At 42.2% G+C, this 13,479-nt stretch overlaps 1 protein-coding gene across 1 annotated transcript in view; it reads right to left on the reverse strand.

Moving 5' to 3' along the window:
- The window catches only part of LOC107792194 (uncharacterized), a 32,622-nt gene that overhangs the window by 324 nt on the left and 18,819 nt on the right, over positions 1 to 13,479 (reverse strand). The window contains exons 2-4 of the mRNA XM_075220521.1: positions 1,544 to 1,748; positions 1,366 to 1,375; positions 66 to 677 (exon numbers count right to left, since the gene is read on the reverse strand). Coding sequence (XP_075076622.1) covers positions 66 to 677; positions 1,366 to 1,375; positions 1,544 to 1,748 — 827 coding nt within the window. The remainder of the gene's footprint in view (positions 1 to 65; positions 678 to 1,365; positions 1,376 to 1,543; positions 1,749 to 13,479) is intronic.

The raw sequence follows: 13,479 nt of genomic DNA on the forward strand, positions 1-13,479 counted from the left end.
TATCTACAAATTATCTACATTGACTTTAATATTTTATTTTGATGCAATAAATGGTCATATCTTACTCTAAGCTTGTGCGAAAATGTTCTGTTATCATCCAACTCTTTGTTGAATTTAAACCCAAGGTATGCGAATGTACCTTTTGCTTTCAATAATTTTTCATTAGTCCAACGTTCAAGAAGAGTCCTCATATACTCTAATAGTTCTACTATCGGCCGCTCTCTTGCATCTTTTGTTACAGCATTCAACGACTCTATAATGTTTGATGTCATAGTCAAAGTTTTGTTCACCATAGCATGTACTCGAGACCATCTATGATAGCCAATATCGTATAAGTATGCTTTAACACGCGGGTCAATCTCTTCAATCTTTGACATCCTTTCATTAAATTCATCAAGCGTGTATGATCGTGCCGTGGCAAAGTACAATTCGCTTAACTTTAGATGACCCTTCTTGAACTTTGCCCTTATATTTGTCCAAATATGCCACATGCAAGAATAATGTGGCATGTCGGGATAAACAATAGATGTTTCCTTCAAGATACACTCATTCTGATCCGAAACAACATACATATTTGGTCTTTTACCATATGCATGTTTGAATTGCTCAAAAAACCACTTCCATGATGCGTCATTTTCTGAATCAACAACAGCATATGCCAAATGGTAATATGGTACCTACATTATGTGGCAAAAAGCAATTAATTGGCTGCATGAAAAATGCAGAGGAAGACATATACATACAAACTACAACTTTTTAACAATATATCTACAATAAATTTACAAGTACTACAAAAAACAGACAAGCTACAATATATCTACAATAAATCTACAATACTTGTTGCATCCAATGTACTAGCTGTTAGCATTATTTCCTTATATGTTGACTTTAAAAAGGTCCCATCAACTACTATCACTGGCCTACAATATTCCCAACCACTGATTGATGTACAAATCACAACAATATGCATACAAGAAGCAGTCATCCTGCGTCTTCTTCAATTTAACTACAGACCTCGGATAAGTCTTCTCCAAAATATACAAATAACTAGGTTATTTGATGTAGACCTCTCAAAAACTCCAAAGCCTTTTCTTTTGCTCTCCAAGCTTGCATGTATGTTAAGTTCACGCCGTGTTCAGACAACATATCAGTTTGTATGTCTTTTGGTGTGTAAATTGTCTTAGGATCAGCATATTTTGGAATAAACATGCTACCAACTACCATGGAAATAGGTTTGCGTTGTATGAATGTACTGTCCATCAAAGAGCATGTGTGCAAGCTGTTGAATTTTCTAATCTTGAACATTGCAGAATCATTTATGCTAGTTTCCTTGAAGTGTCATGTATAATTTTCACCAACACATACCAGCCAGTATCTACAAAATAAAAACAATTTAAACACTGGTATAAAAAATGTAGATAAAAAAATTGTTGTAGCATAAAAGATCATATTCAACAATTTATATATAAAACAACTACAAACTATCTACAATTTTGTTAAACAATATAAAAAACATGATTTTTGACCATTCATATGTTCCTACCTTCTAGCACTAGATCTTTTCACCCTAAATTGGAACTTGTTCATGACAGAATAGTGCTTCATTACACTTGCAATTGTTTGCTTGTCTTCGTATACTTGGCCTACTTCAATAACACTTGGTGTACTTTCTATTATTATTATACTTTCATATTCCACTATCGTCGGAGATGTTGGAATATCAATTAACTTCAGTGTTCCAGATGAACCTGCAATAAACTAGAGCTAAATACTGTTATGAACTATTTTTTTGTAGATATTTTGTAGTTAATTTGTAGAAATATTGAAATTCTGTATTTCATATTTGTAACGATCCGGTCGGTCGTTTCATGAGTTACCGCTCTATTTCTCCCATTTCTTCTTCTTATTGCCTTGTTCAGCTGTATTTTGTATTACCAGGTTAGTTGGCTCGGGTTCGGAGAAGTTTGGTAAGGTTTGAGACACTTAGTCTCTTTTGAGTAAGCTTAAGTTGGAAAAGTCAACCGGATATTGGCTTATATGTTAAAGGGCTCGGATGTGAGTTCCAATGGTTCATATAGCTTCGGGAGGTGATTTGGGACTTAGGAGCGTGATCGGAACATATTTTGGAGGTCCGGAGTAGATTTAGGCTTGAATTGGCGAAATTAGAATTTTGACGTTTTCTGGTTGATAGATGAGATTTTGATATAGGGGTCGGAATGGAATTTGAGAGTTGCAGTAGGTCCGTTGTGTCATTTGGGATGTATGTGCCAAATTTCAGGTCATTTGGACGTGGTTTGATAGACTTTTTGATCAAAAGCGTAATTCGGAAGAATTTGGAACCTTAGGCTTGAATCTGATGTGTGTTGGTTGACTCGATGTTGGTCGAGATGTTTTGAGGATTGGTATAAGTTAGAATAGTGGTATATGGCTTTTTTGTGCTTTTGGTTAAGGTCCGAGGGCCTCGGGGTGATTTCGGATGGTTGGCGAAAAGTTTGAAGTTGAATTGGGGCAACTGAAGTATTTTGTTGTTGTCATACCGCACCTGGGGTAGGGAGGCCGCAGGTGCGATGCTTGCAGAAGTGGAAGGCAGCCGTAGATGCGGACAATTAAGAGGATCATCAGGAACCGCAGAAGCGGTGAAATGGGCGCACTTGCGGTAGCACAAGTGCGAAGTTTTTAACCGTAGATGCGGAAATGGTCATTTAAGTGAAAACTACAGATGCGGTGGATTAGGCTGCAGAAGCGGGACCACAGAAGTGGGAAAGTGACCGCAGGTGCAAAAAGCCTGGGTCAGAAAGTATAAAAGATTTTCTTCACGATTTTTGAGTTGTTCTTCACCATTTCAAGTCGGTTTTGGAGTCTTTTGGGAGATTTTGAGGAGAGATTCAAGGGATAACATCTGGAGGTAAGATTTTTGAACCTAATAATCGATCCTATGGCATTATTTTACTAATTTGGCCTAAGATTAATGGAAATTAAGGGTTAAAATTTGGGGATTAGGGCTTGGTATTGGAGACCTTGACTTGAGGATTTGAGGGGCCATTTGTGGTTGAATTTTGGGACTTTTAATATGTATGAACTCGTGGGGAAATAAGGAATCTATTGATGTAAATTTTATCGAATTATGAGACGTGGGCCTGGGGGTCGGGTTTTGGTTAATTTCGGGATTTATGTCGTAAATTGATTATTTTCGCATGGGCTTCGTTCCCTTAGAATATTTTAACATCGTGATTCTGATTTTGGATAGATTCAATGCGAGTTGAGGCTGATTCGAGGGGCAAAGGCATCGCGGGCTAGAGCTTGGACCGGATCGAGCCGAGTAATGATTGTAAATGTTGTCCTAAGGGTATGAAACCCCGGATTTCACATCGTTGTGCTATATTGAGGTGACGCACATGCTAGATGACAAGCATGGGGTCGTGCACTGTTGGGGATTGTGACTTAGTCCATCTTGAATGACTGTTTTACCGCGTATTTGATTGAAAACTGTTTGTTATCATCATGTTTTGGGTTGAATGCCATAATTGGGCCTCGTGCCAACTATTTAGAACCTTAGGGGATTTTTACTGCTATTTCCTCACTGTTTTGATTTTATATCTGTACTCAGTCATGCTATATTATACTGTTTTCATAACTCAGCCATGTTTACTTTGTTTTAACACTTTAAATGGTATTTTTGGGCTGAGCATCATATTTTACTGTGCCCGAGTGGCTTTTAGAGATTTCTGACTGAGTAGGGCTGAGGGCCTGTATTGTGAGGATTATTGTAGGATCGGGCTACATACCGCAGCAGTGTTGTACTGATTATAATTATAAGGCTGAGGGCCTGAGTTGTACGCCATAATGTGGCTTGATATGAGGCCGAGAGCCAATTTGATTATGCCACGAGATGGCTTGATATTGCGCTTGGACCGTAAGGGGCCCCTCCCAGAGTTTGTACACCCCTAGTGAGCACGGGTACCCATTATGATTTGATATAGCCCGAGGGGCTGGTGTTGTTCCACGTTAGTGCCCAAGGGGCTAATTCTGTTGACATTGTGCCCGAGGGGCGAATTTTATGTGTTTATCTTTTCTTGCTACCTTTCATTTACTTGTTTAACTGTTAAAAAGGTATTTTAAAGAAGCTTATACTAAACTAAGGTGTTTTATGAGATTTCACTGTTTTATTGCACTTTATTGGTTTTACTCTGCCTCTTTATAACATGTTATTTTGTTTTTATGTGATTTCTTATAACTCAATCTTCATTTATTGTTATTACTCACTGAGTTGGAGTACTCACTTTACTCCTTGCACCCTGTGTGCAGATTCAGGAGCTTCATGTCCCGCCAGTGAGGGTTTATTGCTCTCAGCAGGCCATTCGGAGTCCACTAGGTAGTTGCTTGGCGTTCACAGCCTAGTATTTCTCCCTCATATCTTACTTTCTGCTTCTATTACTGTAATAGACTGTATAAACCCCTTTCAAACTCTTAGACATATGTTTATATGCTCATGACTGGTGACACCTCGATGTCGGACTGTGTTAGTTTCCGTAAATTGTATTATTTCACTTTTATTTTGGGATTATTATCATGTTAATGACTTAAATTGTGTTATTATAACTGTTAAAATGATTTGGGAGTTGTGTTGGCTGGCCTTGTCTTCACGAGAGGCGCCATCATGATCGGGTCCGAATTTAGGGTCGTGACAAGTTGGTATCAAAACCTAGGTTACATAGGTCTCACGATTTATGAGAAGGTTTAATAAAGTCTCGCGGATTGGTACGAAGATGTTTGTATTTATCCTCGAGAGGCTGCAGAACCTTTAGGAAAAACTTCATATTTTTGAAATTCTTGTCGTGCGAATCTGTTGATCCAAGTACTAAACTTCTGTATTCTATTCTCTCATAGATGGTGAGGACATGCGCTACCGATCAGGATGGACGACCACCATTACCGCCAGTTGTGGTCAATAGAGGCCGAGAACGCAGTTAAGGTCGCGGTAGGGGCAGGGGTGTGCTCGCACTATAGCTAACACAGCACTTGCAGATCTACCAGACACCCTAGTTCAGGATCACGTCCCAGTTGTGGATGCTCCAGAAGCACCAGCTAAGGCACAGGCACCAGCTGTGCCCATTGTGATTCCGGATCTGCAGGAGGCCTTGGCTCAGATTCTATTAGTATGCACTGGACAAGCTCAGGCGGTTTCAATTACTACAGCTGCAGCTACTTCTCAGGCCGGGGGAGGCACTTAGACTCCCACCGCTCGTACACCTGAGCAGGTCATGCAGGGACTTCAGACACTGGGGGCACATCCAGCCCAGCCGGTTGCAGCTGCTCAGGACTATGTAGCTTATGCCATGCTAGAGGACGAGCAGTGTAGGTTGGAGAGGTTTGGTAGACTTCAGCCTCCGACTTTCAGTGGTGTAGAGGGCGAGGATGCCTAGGGTTTCTTGGACAAGTGTCAAAGGATTCTTCGCACAGCGGGTATTCTAGAGACCAACGGGGTCTTTTTCACTACTTTTCAGTTTTTTGGAGCCGCTTTCACTTGGTGGGAGGCTTATGAGAGGCGTAGGCCTATTGGTGCAGCACCCCTTACCTGGAAGTAGTACTCCGTTCTCTTTTTAGAGAAGTCTGTGCCGTAATCTCGCAGAAGGGAGCTGTGCAGGCAGTTTGAGTGGTTGCGTCAGGGAGAGATGACTCTGTCGCAGTATGAGATGAGGTTCTTGGAGTTAGCTCATCATGCTATTTGGTTGGTTTCGACAGATAGAGAGAGGATTAGGAGGTTTGTTGATGGCCTCACATATTAGCTTCGGATTCTCATGATCAGGGAGAGGGTGTTTGGTGCTACTTTTGAGGAGGTTATAGATATTGCTCGAGAGATTAAGTTAGTTCGTCTCCAGGAGCGAGATGAGAGGGAGTCCAAGAGGCCTTGGTGATCTGGTAGTTATGGCGGTGCTCCTTTGAGAGGTCAGTTTCAGCACGGTAGAGGTTGTCCATTCAGGCACGCTCAGCCAGCTCGTCCAGGTAATTGTGGGGCGTCATCGGGTCATGGTTCTCACAGTTCTCATCAGGGCCAGTCATCACTAAGTACCCTTCCAGCTCAGAGTTCGTCCCGTGCTCCATCAGTTTAGGGCTCTTCTATGGCAGGTGCATCTGCTAGTCATTCCGGTGCTAGGGGTTCCCTTCAGTCCCCATCTCCAGTAACCAGGAGTTGCTATGAGTGTAGAGAGATGGGTCATATGTGGAGGCATTGTCCTCATCATATTGCGGGTTCATCTCGACAGAGGAGTCAGCCATCGGCTTCAGCACTAGTTACTTCACCACCACCCACCCACCTAGCTAGGGGTGGAGGTCAGTCAGCTAGGGGTCGCCCTAGAGGGGGAGGTCGATCAGGTGGTGGTCAGACTCGTTTCTATGCACTTTCAACTAGACCCGATATTATGGCTTCCGATGCTGTTATTACAGGCATTGTTTCAGTCTGCCACAGAGATGCCTCTATATTATTTGATCCCGGTTTCACCTATTCTTATGTGTCATTGTACTTTGCTCATTATTTGGATATGCCATGTGAGTCTCTTGTTTCACTTGTTCATGTATCTAACCCGGTGGTCAATACTATTGTTGTAGACCGTGTGTACCGGTTGTGTGTGGTGACTATTAGGAATCTGGAGACCCAAGTGGATCTTTTGTTGTTATGTATGGTGGTTTTCGATGTTATTTTGGGCATGGATTGGCTATCTCCATGTCGTGTTATTTTAGACTGTCATGCTAAGACAATGATGTTGGCTATGCCGAGTGTTCCATGGATTGAGTGGCGAGGTTCGACTAATTATGTTCCCAGTAGGGTAATTTCATTCTTGAAGGCCCAATACATAGTTGGGAAGGGTTTTATTTCATATCTAGCCTTTCTGAGGGATGTCGGTGCAGAGACTCCAAGTATTGATTCTATTCCAGTTGTGAGGGATTTTCCCGATGTGTTTCCTACAGACCTGTTGAGCATGTCACCGGACAGGGATATCGATTTTGGTATTGATCTGGTGTCGGGCACTCAGCCCATCTCTATTCCTTTGTATCGTATGGCACCAGCGGAGTTGAAGGAGTTAAAGGGGCAGCTTCAGGAACTCCTTAATAAGGGGTTCATTCGGCCTAGTGTATCGCCTTGGGGTGCGCCAGTTCTATTTGTGAAGAAAAAGGATGGCACTATGAGGATGTGCATTGACTACAGGTAGTTGAACAAAGTAACAATTAAGAACAAGTATCCTTTGCCTCGTATTGATGATTTGTTTGACCAGCTTCAGGGAGCGAGAGTGTTCTCCAAGATTGATCTCCGTTTATGTTATGACCAGTTGAAGATTAGGGACTCGGATATTCTTAAGATGGATTTCAAGACCCGATATGGTCATTATAAGTTCTTGGTGATGTCTTTTGGGCTGACCAATGCCCTAGAAGCGTTTATGCATTTGATGAACAGCGTGTTCCGACCTTATCTCGACTCGTTCGTCATAGTTTTCATTGATGATATTCTGGTGTATTTGCGTAGTTGAGAGGAGCACGCGGAGCATTTGAGAGTTGTGTTGCAGAGATTGAGGGAGGAGAAGCTTTATCCAAATGTGAGTTTTGGCTTAGTTCAGTGTCTTTCTTGGGGCACGTGGTGTCCAGTGAAAGTATTCAGGTTGATCCGAAGAAAATAGAGGCGATTCAGAGTTGGCCTAGACTGTCCTCAGCCATAGAGATTCATAGCTTTCTTGGTTTGGTGGGTTATTGCTGCTAGTTTGTTCAGGGATTCTCATCTATCGCATCGCTCTTGACGAAGTTGACTCAGAAGGGTGCTCCATTCATGTGGTCAGATGAGTGTGAGGAGAGCTTTCAGAAGCTCAAGACATCTTAGTATTAGTTTTGCCATCAGCTTCAGGTTCCTATACCGTGTATTGTGATGCTTCGAGAGTTGGTATTGGGTGTGTGTTGATGTATGAGGGTAGAGTGATTGCTTATGCTTCTCATCAGTTGAAGCCCCATGAGAAGAACTACCTTGTTCATGATTTGGAGTTGACTGTCATTGTTCACGCGTTGAAGATTTGGAGGCATTATTTGTATGGTGTGTCTTGTAAGGTGTTTACCGATCTTCGTAGCCTCCAGCACTTGTTCAAGCAGAAGGATCTCAATTTGAGGCAGCTGAGATGGTTGGAGTTGCTAAAGGATTATAATATTACTATATTGTTCCATCTGGGGAAGGCCAATGTGGTGGCCGATGCCTTGAGTAGGAAGGCGGTGAGTATGGGGAGTTTAGCATATATTCTAGTTGGGGAGAGACCTCTTGCAGTTAATTTTCAGGCCTTGGCCAATCGGTTCGTGAGGTTAGACATTTCGGAGCCCAGTTGGGTATTGACTTGTGTGATTTCTCGGTCTTCCTTATATGATCGTATCAGAGAGAGCCAGTATGATGATCCTCATTTACTTGTCCTTAAGGACAGAGTTCAGCACGATGATGCCAGAGATGGGACCATTGGTGATGATGGGGTGTTGAGGATGCAGGGCCGGATATGTGTGGCCAATGTAGATGGGCTTCGGGAGTAGATTCTGGAAGAGGGCCATAGATCGCGGTATTCCATTCATTCGGGTGCCGCAAAGATGTATCAGGATCTGAGACAACATTATTGGTGTAGGAGAATGAAGAAGGTCATTATGGAATTTGTAGCGCGGTGTCTCAATTGTTAGCAGGTGAAATATGAGCATCAACGACTGGGTGGCTTGCTTCAACAGATGGATATTCCAGAGTGGAAGTGGGAGTGGATCACCATGGACTTTGTATTCAGGCTCCCGTGGACTTTGAAGAAGTTCGATGCTATTTGGGTGATTATGGATCGGCTGACCAAGTCCGTGCACTTCATTCCTATGTATACTACTTATTCTTCAGAACGGTTGACAGAGATCTATATCTGGGAGATTGTTCGTTTGCATGGTGTCCTAGTTTCCATCATTTCAGATAGGGGCACTCAGTTTACTTTGTAGTTTTTGAGGTCTGTGCAGCGAGAATTGGGTACTCAGGTTGAGTTGAGCACAGCTTTTCACCCTCAGACGAACGGGCAGTCCGAGCGCACTATTCAAATATTGGAGGACATGTTGCGTGCTTGTGTCATTGATTTTGGAGGGTCATGGGATCAGTTGCTACCACTCACAGAGTTTGCTCATAACAACAGCTACCAGTCGAGTATTCAGATGGTTCCATATAAGGCTTTGTATGGGAGGCGTTGTAGATCTCCAGTTGGTTGGTTTGAGCCAAGTGAGGCTAGGCTATTGGGGATAGACTTGGTGCAGTATGCTTTAGAAAAGGTGAAGGTAATTCAGGAGAGGCTTCGTACAGCACAGTCGAGGCAAAAGAGTTATGCTGACAGGAAGGTTCAGGATGTGTCCTACGTGGTTGGTGAGAAGGTTCTGTTGAAGGTTTCGCCCATGAAGGGTGTTATGAGATTTGGGAAGAAAGGTAAATTGAGTCCTTGGTTCATTGGGCCTTTTGAGGTGCTTCGGAGGATTGGGGAGGTGGCGTATGAGCTTGCTTTGCCACCCATCTTGTCAAGTATGCATCCGGTATTTCATATTTCTTGCTCCAAAATTATATTGGGGATCTGTCTCATGTTCTGGATTTCAGCACGGCTTAGTTAGATGATGATTTGACTTATGATGTGGAGTCAGTAGCTAGTTTGGAGCGTCGGGTTCGAAAGTTGAGGTCAAAGGATATAGCTTTAGTGAAAGTGCAGTGGAGAGGTCGGCCCATAGAGGATGCTACCTGGGAGACCGAGCGGGAGATGTGGAGCAAATATCCTCACCTGTTTGAGGCTTTATGTATGTTTTTTGACTCATTCGAGGATGAACGTTTGTTTAAGAGGGGAGGATGCAACGACTCGGCCGGTTGTTTCATGGGTTACTGCTCCGTTTCCCCCATTTCTTCTTCTTATTGCCTTGTTTAGCTGTATTTTGTGTTACCGGGTTAGTTGGCTCGGGTTCGGAGAGGTTTGGTAAGGTTTGAGACACTTAGTCTCTTTTGAGTAAGCTTAAGTTAGAAAAGTCAACCAGATGTTGACTTATGTGTTAAAGGGCTCAGATGTGAGTTCCGATGGTTCGGATAGCTTCGGGAGGTGATTTGGGACTTAGGAGCGTGATCGGAACACTTTTTGGAGGTCCGGAGTAGATTTAGGCTTGAATAAGCGAAATTGGAATTTTGGTGTTCTCCGGTTGATAGGTGAGATTTTGATATAGGGGTCGGAATGGAATTTCGGGAGTTGTAGTAAGTTCTTTGTGTCATTTGGGATGTGTGTGCAAAATTTCAGGTCATTCGGATGTGGATTGGAAGACTTTTTGATCAAAAGCGTAATTCGGAAGAATTTGGAACCTTAGGCTTGAATCCGATGTGTGTTGGTTGATTTGATGTTGTTCGAGATGTTTTGAGGATTGGTATAAGTTATAATAGTGGTATATGGCTTGTTTGTGCATTTGGTTGAGGTCCCGAGGGCCTCTGGGTGATTTCGGATGATTGGCGGAAAGTTTGAAGTTGAGTTGGGGCAGCTAAAGTATTTTGTTGCTGTCATAACCGCACCTGCGGAAAGGAGGCCGCAGTTGCGATGCTCGCAGAAGCGGAAGGCAGCCACAGATGCGGCCAAGAAGAGGATCATCAGGAACCGCAAAAGTGGTGAAGTGGGCGCACATGCAGTAGCACAGATGCGAAGTTTTTAACCGCAGATGCGGTGGATTAGGCCGCAGAAGCGGGAAAGGGACCGCATGTGCGAAAAACCTGGGTCAGAAAGTATAAAAGAATTCCTTCACGATTTTTGAGTTGTTCTTCACCATTTCGAGTCGCTTTTGGAGCTTTTTGGGAGATTTTGAGGAGGGATTCAAGGGATAACGTCTGGAGGTAAGATTTTTGAACCTAATAATCGATCCTATAACATTATTTCACTGATTTGGCCTAAGATTAATGGAAATTAAGGGTTAAAAATTGGGGATTAGGGCTTGGTATTAGAGACCTTGACTTGAGGATTTGAGGGGTCATTTGTGGTCGGATTTTGGGACTTTTGATATGTATGAACTCGTGAGGAGAAAAGGAATCTATTGATGTAAATTTTATCAAATTCCGAGACGTGGGCCCGGGGGTCGGGTTTTGGTTAATTTCGGGATTTATGTTGTAAATTGATTATTTTCGCATGGGCTTCGTTCCCTTAGAATATTTTGACGTCGTGATTCTGATTTTGGATAGATTCGACGCGCATTGAGGCCGATTCGAGGGGCAAAGGCATCGCGGGCTAGAGCTTGGACCGGATAGAGTTGAGTAATGATTGTAAATGTTGTCCTGAGGGTATGAAACCCCGGATTTCACATCGTTGTGCTATATTGAGGTGATGCACACGCTAGATGATGAGCGTGGGGTCGTGCACCGTTGGGGATTGTGACTTAGAGTCACACCTCCTTTTTACCTACACCCCCGCAAAAGGGCGTAAAGGGAGTTTTTCCAATTAAAGGACAATCGAAACGGGATTTATTTATTTAATTTAGAGCACCACTTGGGAGATTTATGGCGTCCCAAGTCACCGGTTGAATCCCGAATCGAGGAATAGATTGACTCTATATTACAGTCCGCGAACCAGAAATCCGGGTAAGGAACTTTGTTAACCTGGGAGAAGGTGTTAGGCATTCCCGAGTACCGTGGTTCTATCACGGTCGCTCAACTGTCATATTCGGCTTATCTATCTGATTTTAATACATGTTAAACCTATGTGCAAATTTTAACTTCAACCGCTTTTTATCTATCTTTTAAGGAAAATTGCAACGTCATTAAAGCAAGTCTTGAACCACGTCACATAAATGCACCTGTGGTTTTTGACATATTTTAACATCGTTAAAATTTGGATTTGGGTCACATAAATGCGCACCCGAGTTTAGGAAGGTAACATTATTAAAATACGCGCCTATAGAGACTAGCGCGTTATTACTTTGGGGAAAAATCGTGAAATTCGTTAAACGGCCCGTCCCGAAATCTAAATATTTTTATATATACATTTAATGAGGGCCCCGTAGTTTATTTGTTTGTTTAGCGAGGCTCATCTTATTTTTATTATTCAAAAGGCAAACCTAAAAGCTATGGTGATTTTCCTATTTTTACTTGTCTCTAATAATAAAAATAAAACCTAACTAATTATTATCTTTTAAGAAATACTACATCTAGATCTGCAAACTCCAAACAGTCTACGTGAAGGAATCATAATCTAGGCCTAGCACAAACTGGACCAATCGCAGACATGGGTCCAGGCTCCAAACGGATATGCATGTTAGACCCAGGCCTGGGCCATTTATTTCGGCCCTGAAGCTTACACTTTATGCAAAGGGGCTGTCGAGCCTCAGCCATTTAAATTAAACAACGCTTCAGTTCAATGTGCACAAGTGTTCACTGAAAGTTTTAAACCATCAAGTTTAATGAACTAGCTCAACGAAACGAACAATTTTTCTGATTCTATACCCCAGCCCTTACGCTAACCAAAATTACCAACTCGAGTTCACGTATCTATCAGATTTAAAGCCGTTGTTCATGCTAGGAATTAACACGGACAATCATGAAAAAGCTTAACTTATTGAGGTGATTAGATATTATAACATGTTATTCGTATAATTAGCCATGTCTAATTTTATACCCGTTTGTGATCCCAGCACCCTAAATATGGAAGCTATAGCAATTAGCTATTACGATCCAGATTCACCTTCACATTAACGTCACAGTTAACTAAATTAACTATAGCAAATCCGAGTAGCTCATACAGTCCAGTACAGATTCATGGTCATATAATCAATAATCCACAGTCTCTCTAGTTTAATTACAAGACAAGTTTCAGAAATTACTAATACATATTTGAAATTTATAACTACAAGCTATACTAATAGTGAAATACAGAAGCAAATTCATATGGTAGCAGTGCCTCGTCATTTGATTTCATAATCGTTCAGATACATCGAATGAAACTTCAAGGCATTAGAGACCACAAGGTACCTGGAAATATAATCGAGTAGAAGGAGGAGTTAGCAACAGAAGAGCAAACAGCAGCAACCAGGAATTCAAACAGCAACCATCGCAGTTCAAGACCAATTTTTACCCAGAATCAACTCGACCACAGCCCAGAACAAGTTGCAAAACCAATAGCAACAGCAAATATCAAAACGAACAGACTCAATAGCAAATAGCAAATCTTAAACTTTCCAGAACTCTAAAAACACTGAATGCCTTAGCTTTTTAAAATGCTGTCTGAGACTGCCTCTTCAAAGAACTCTCAAACAACTCCTCCCTTCCTCCAGGCCTGCCCTGTTTTTTATACCCTCAGACAAACCCCTTTTCCAGCCTGTTTTAACACTTAAATCATTAAGAAATGTGTTTCTTCCATCACATTCCCTGACAGCCACTACTAAGTGTATAATTTCATTGTTTAATTCAAAGGTGTATGGGCAATGCTATATTTTAATCAA

This window comes from Nicotiana tabacum, chromosome 8 (assembly GCF_000715075.1).
Source record: "Nicotiana tabacum cultivar K326 chromosome 8, ASM71507v2, whole genome shotgun sequence".
NCBI classification, from domain to species: domain Eukaryota; kingdom Viridiplantae; phylum Streptophyta; class Magnoliopsida; order Solanales; family Solanaceae; genus Nicotiana; species Nicotiana tabacum.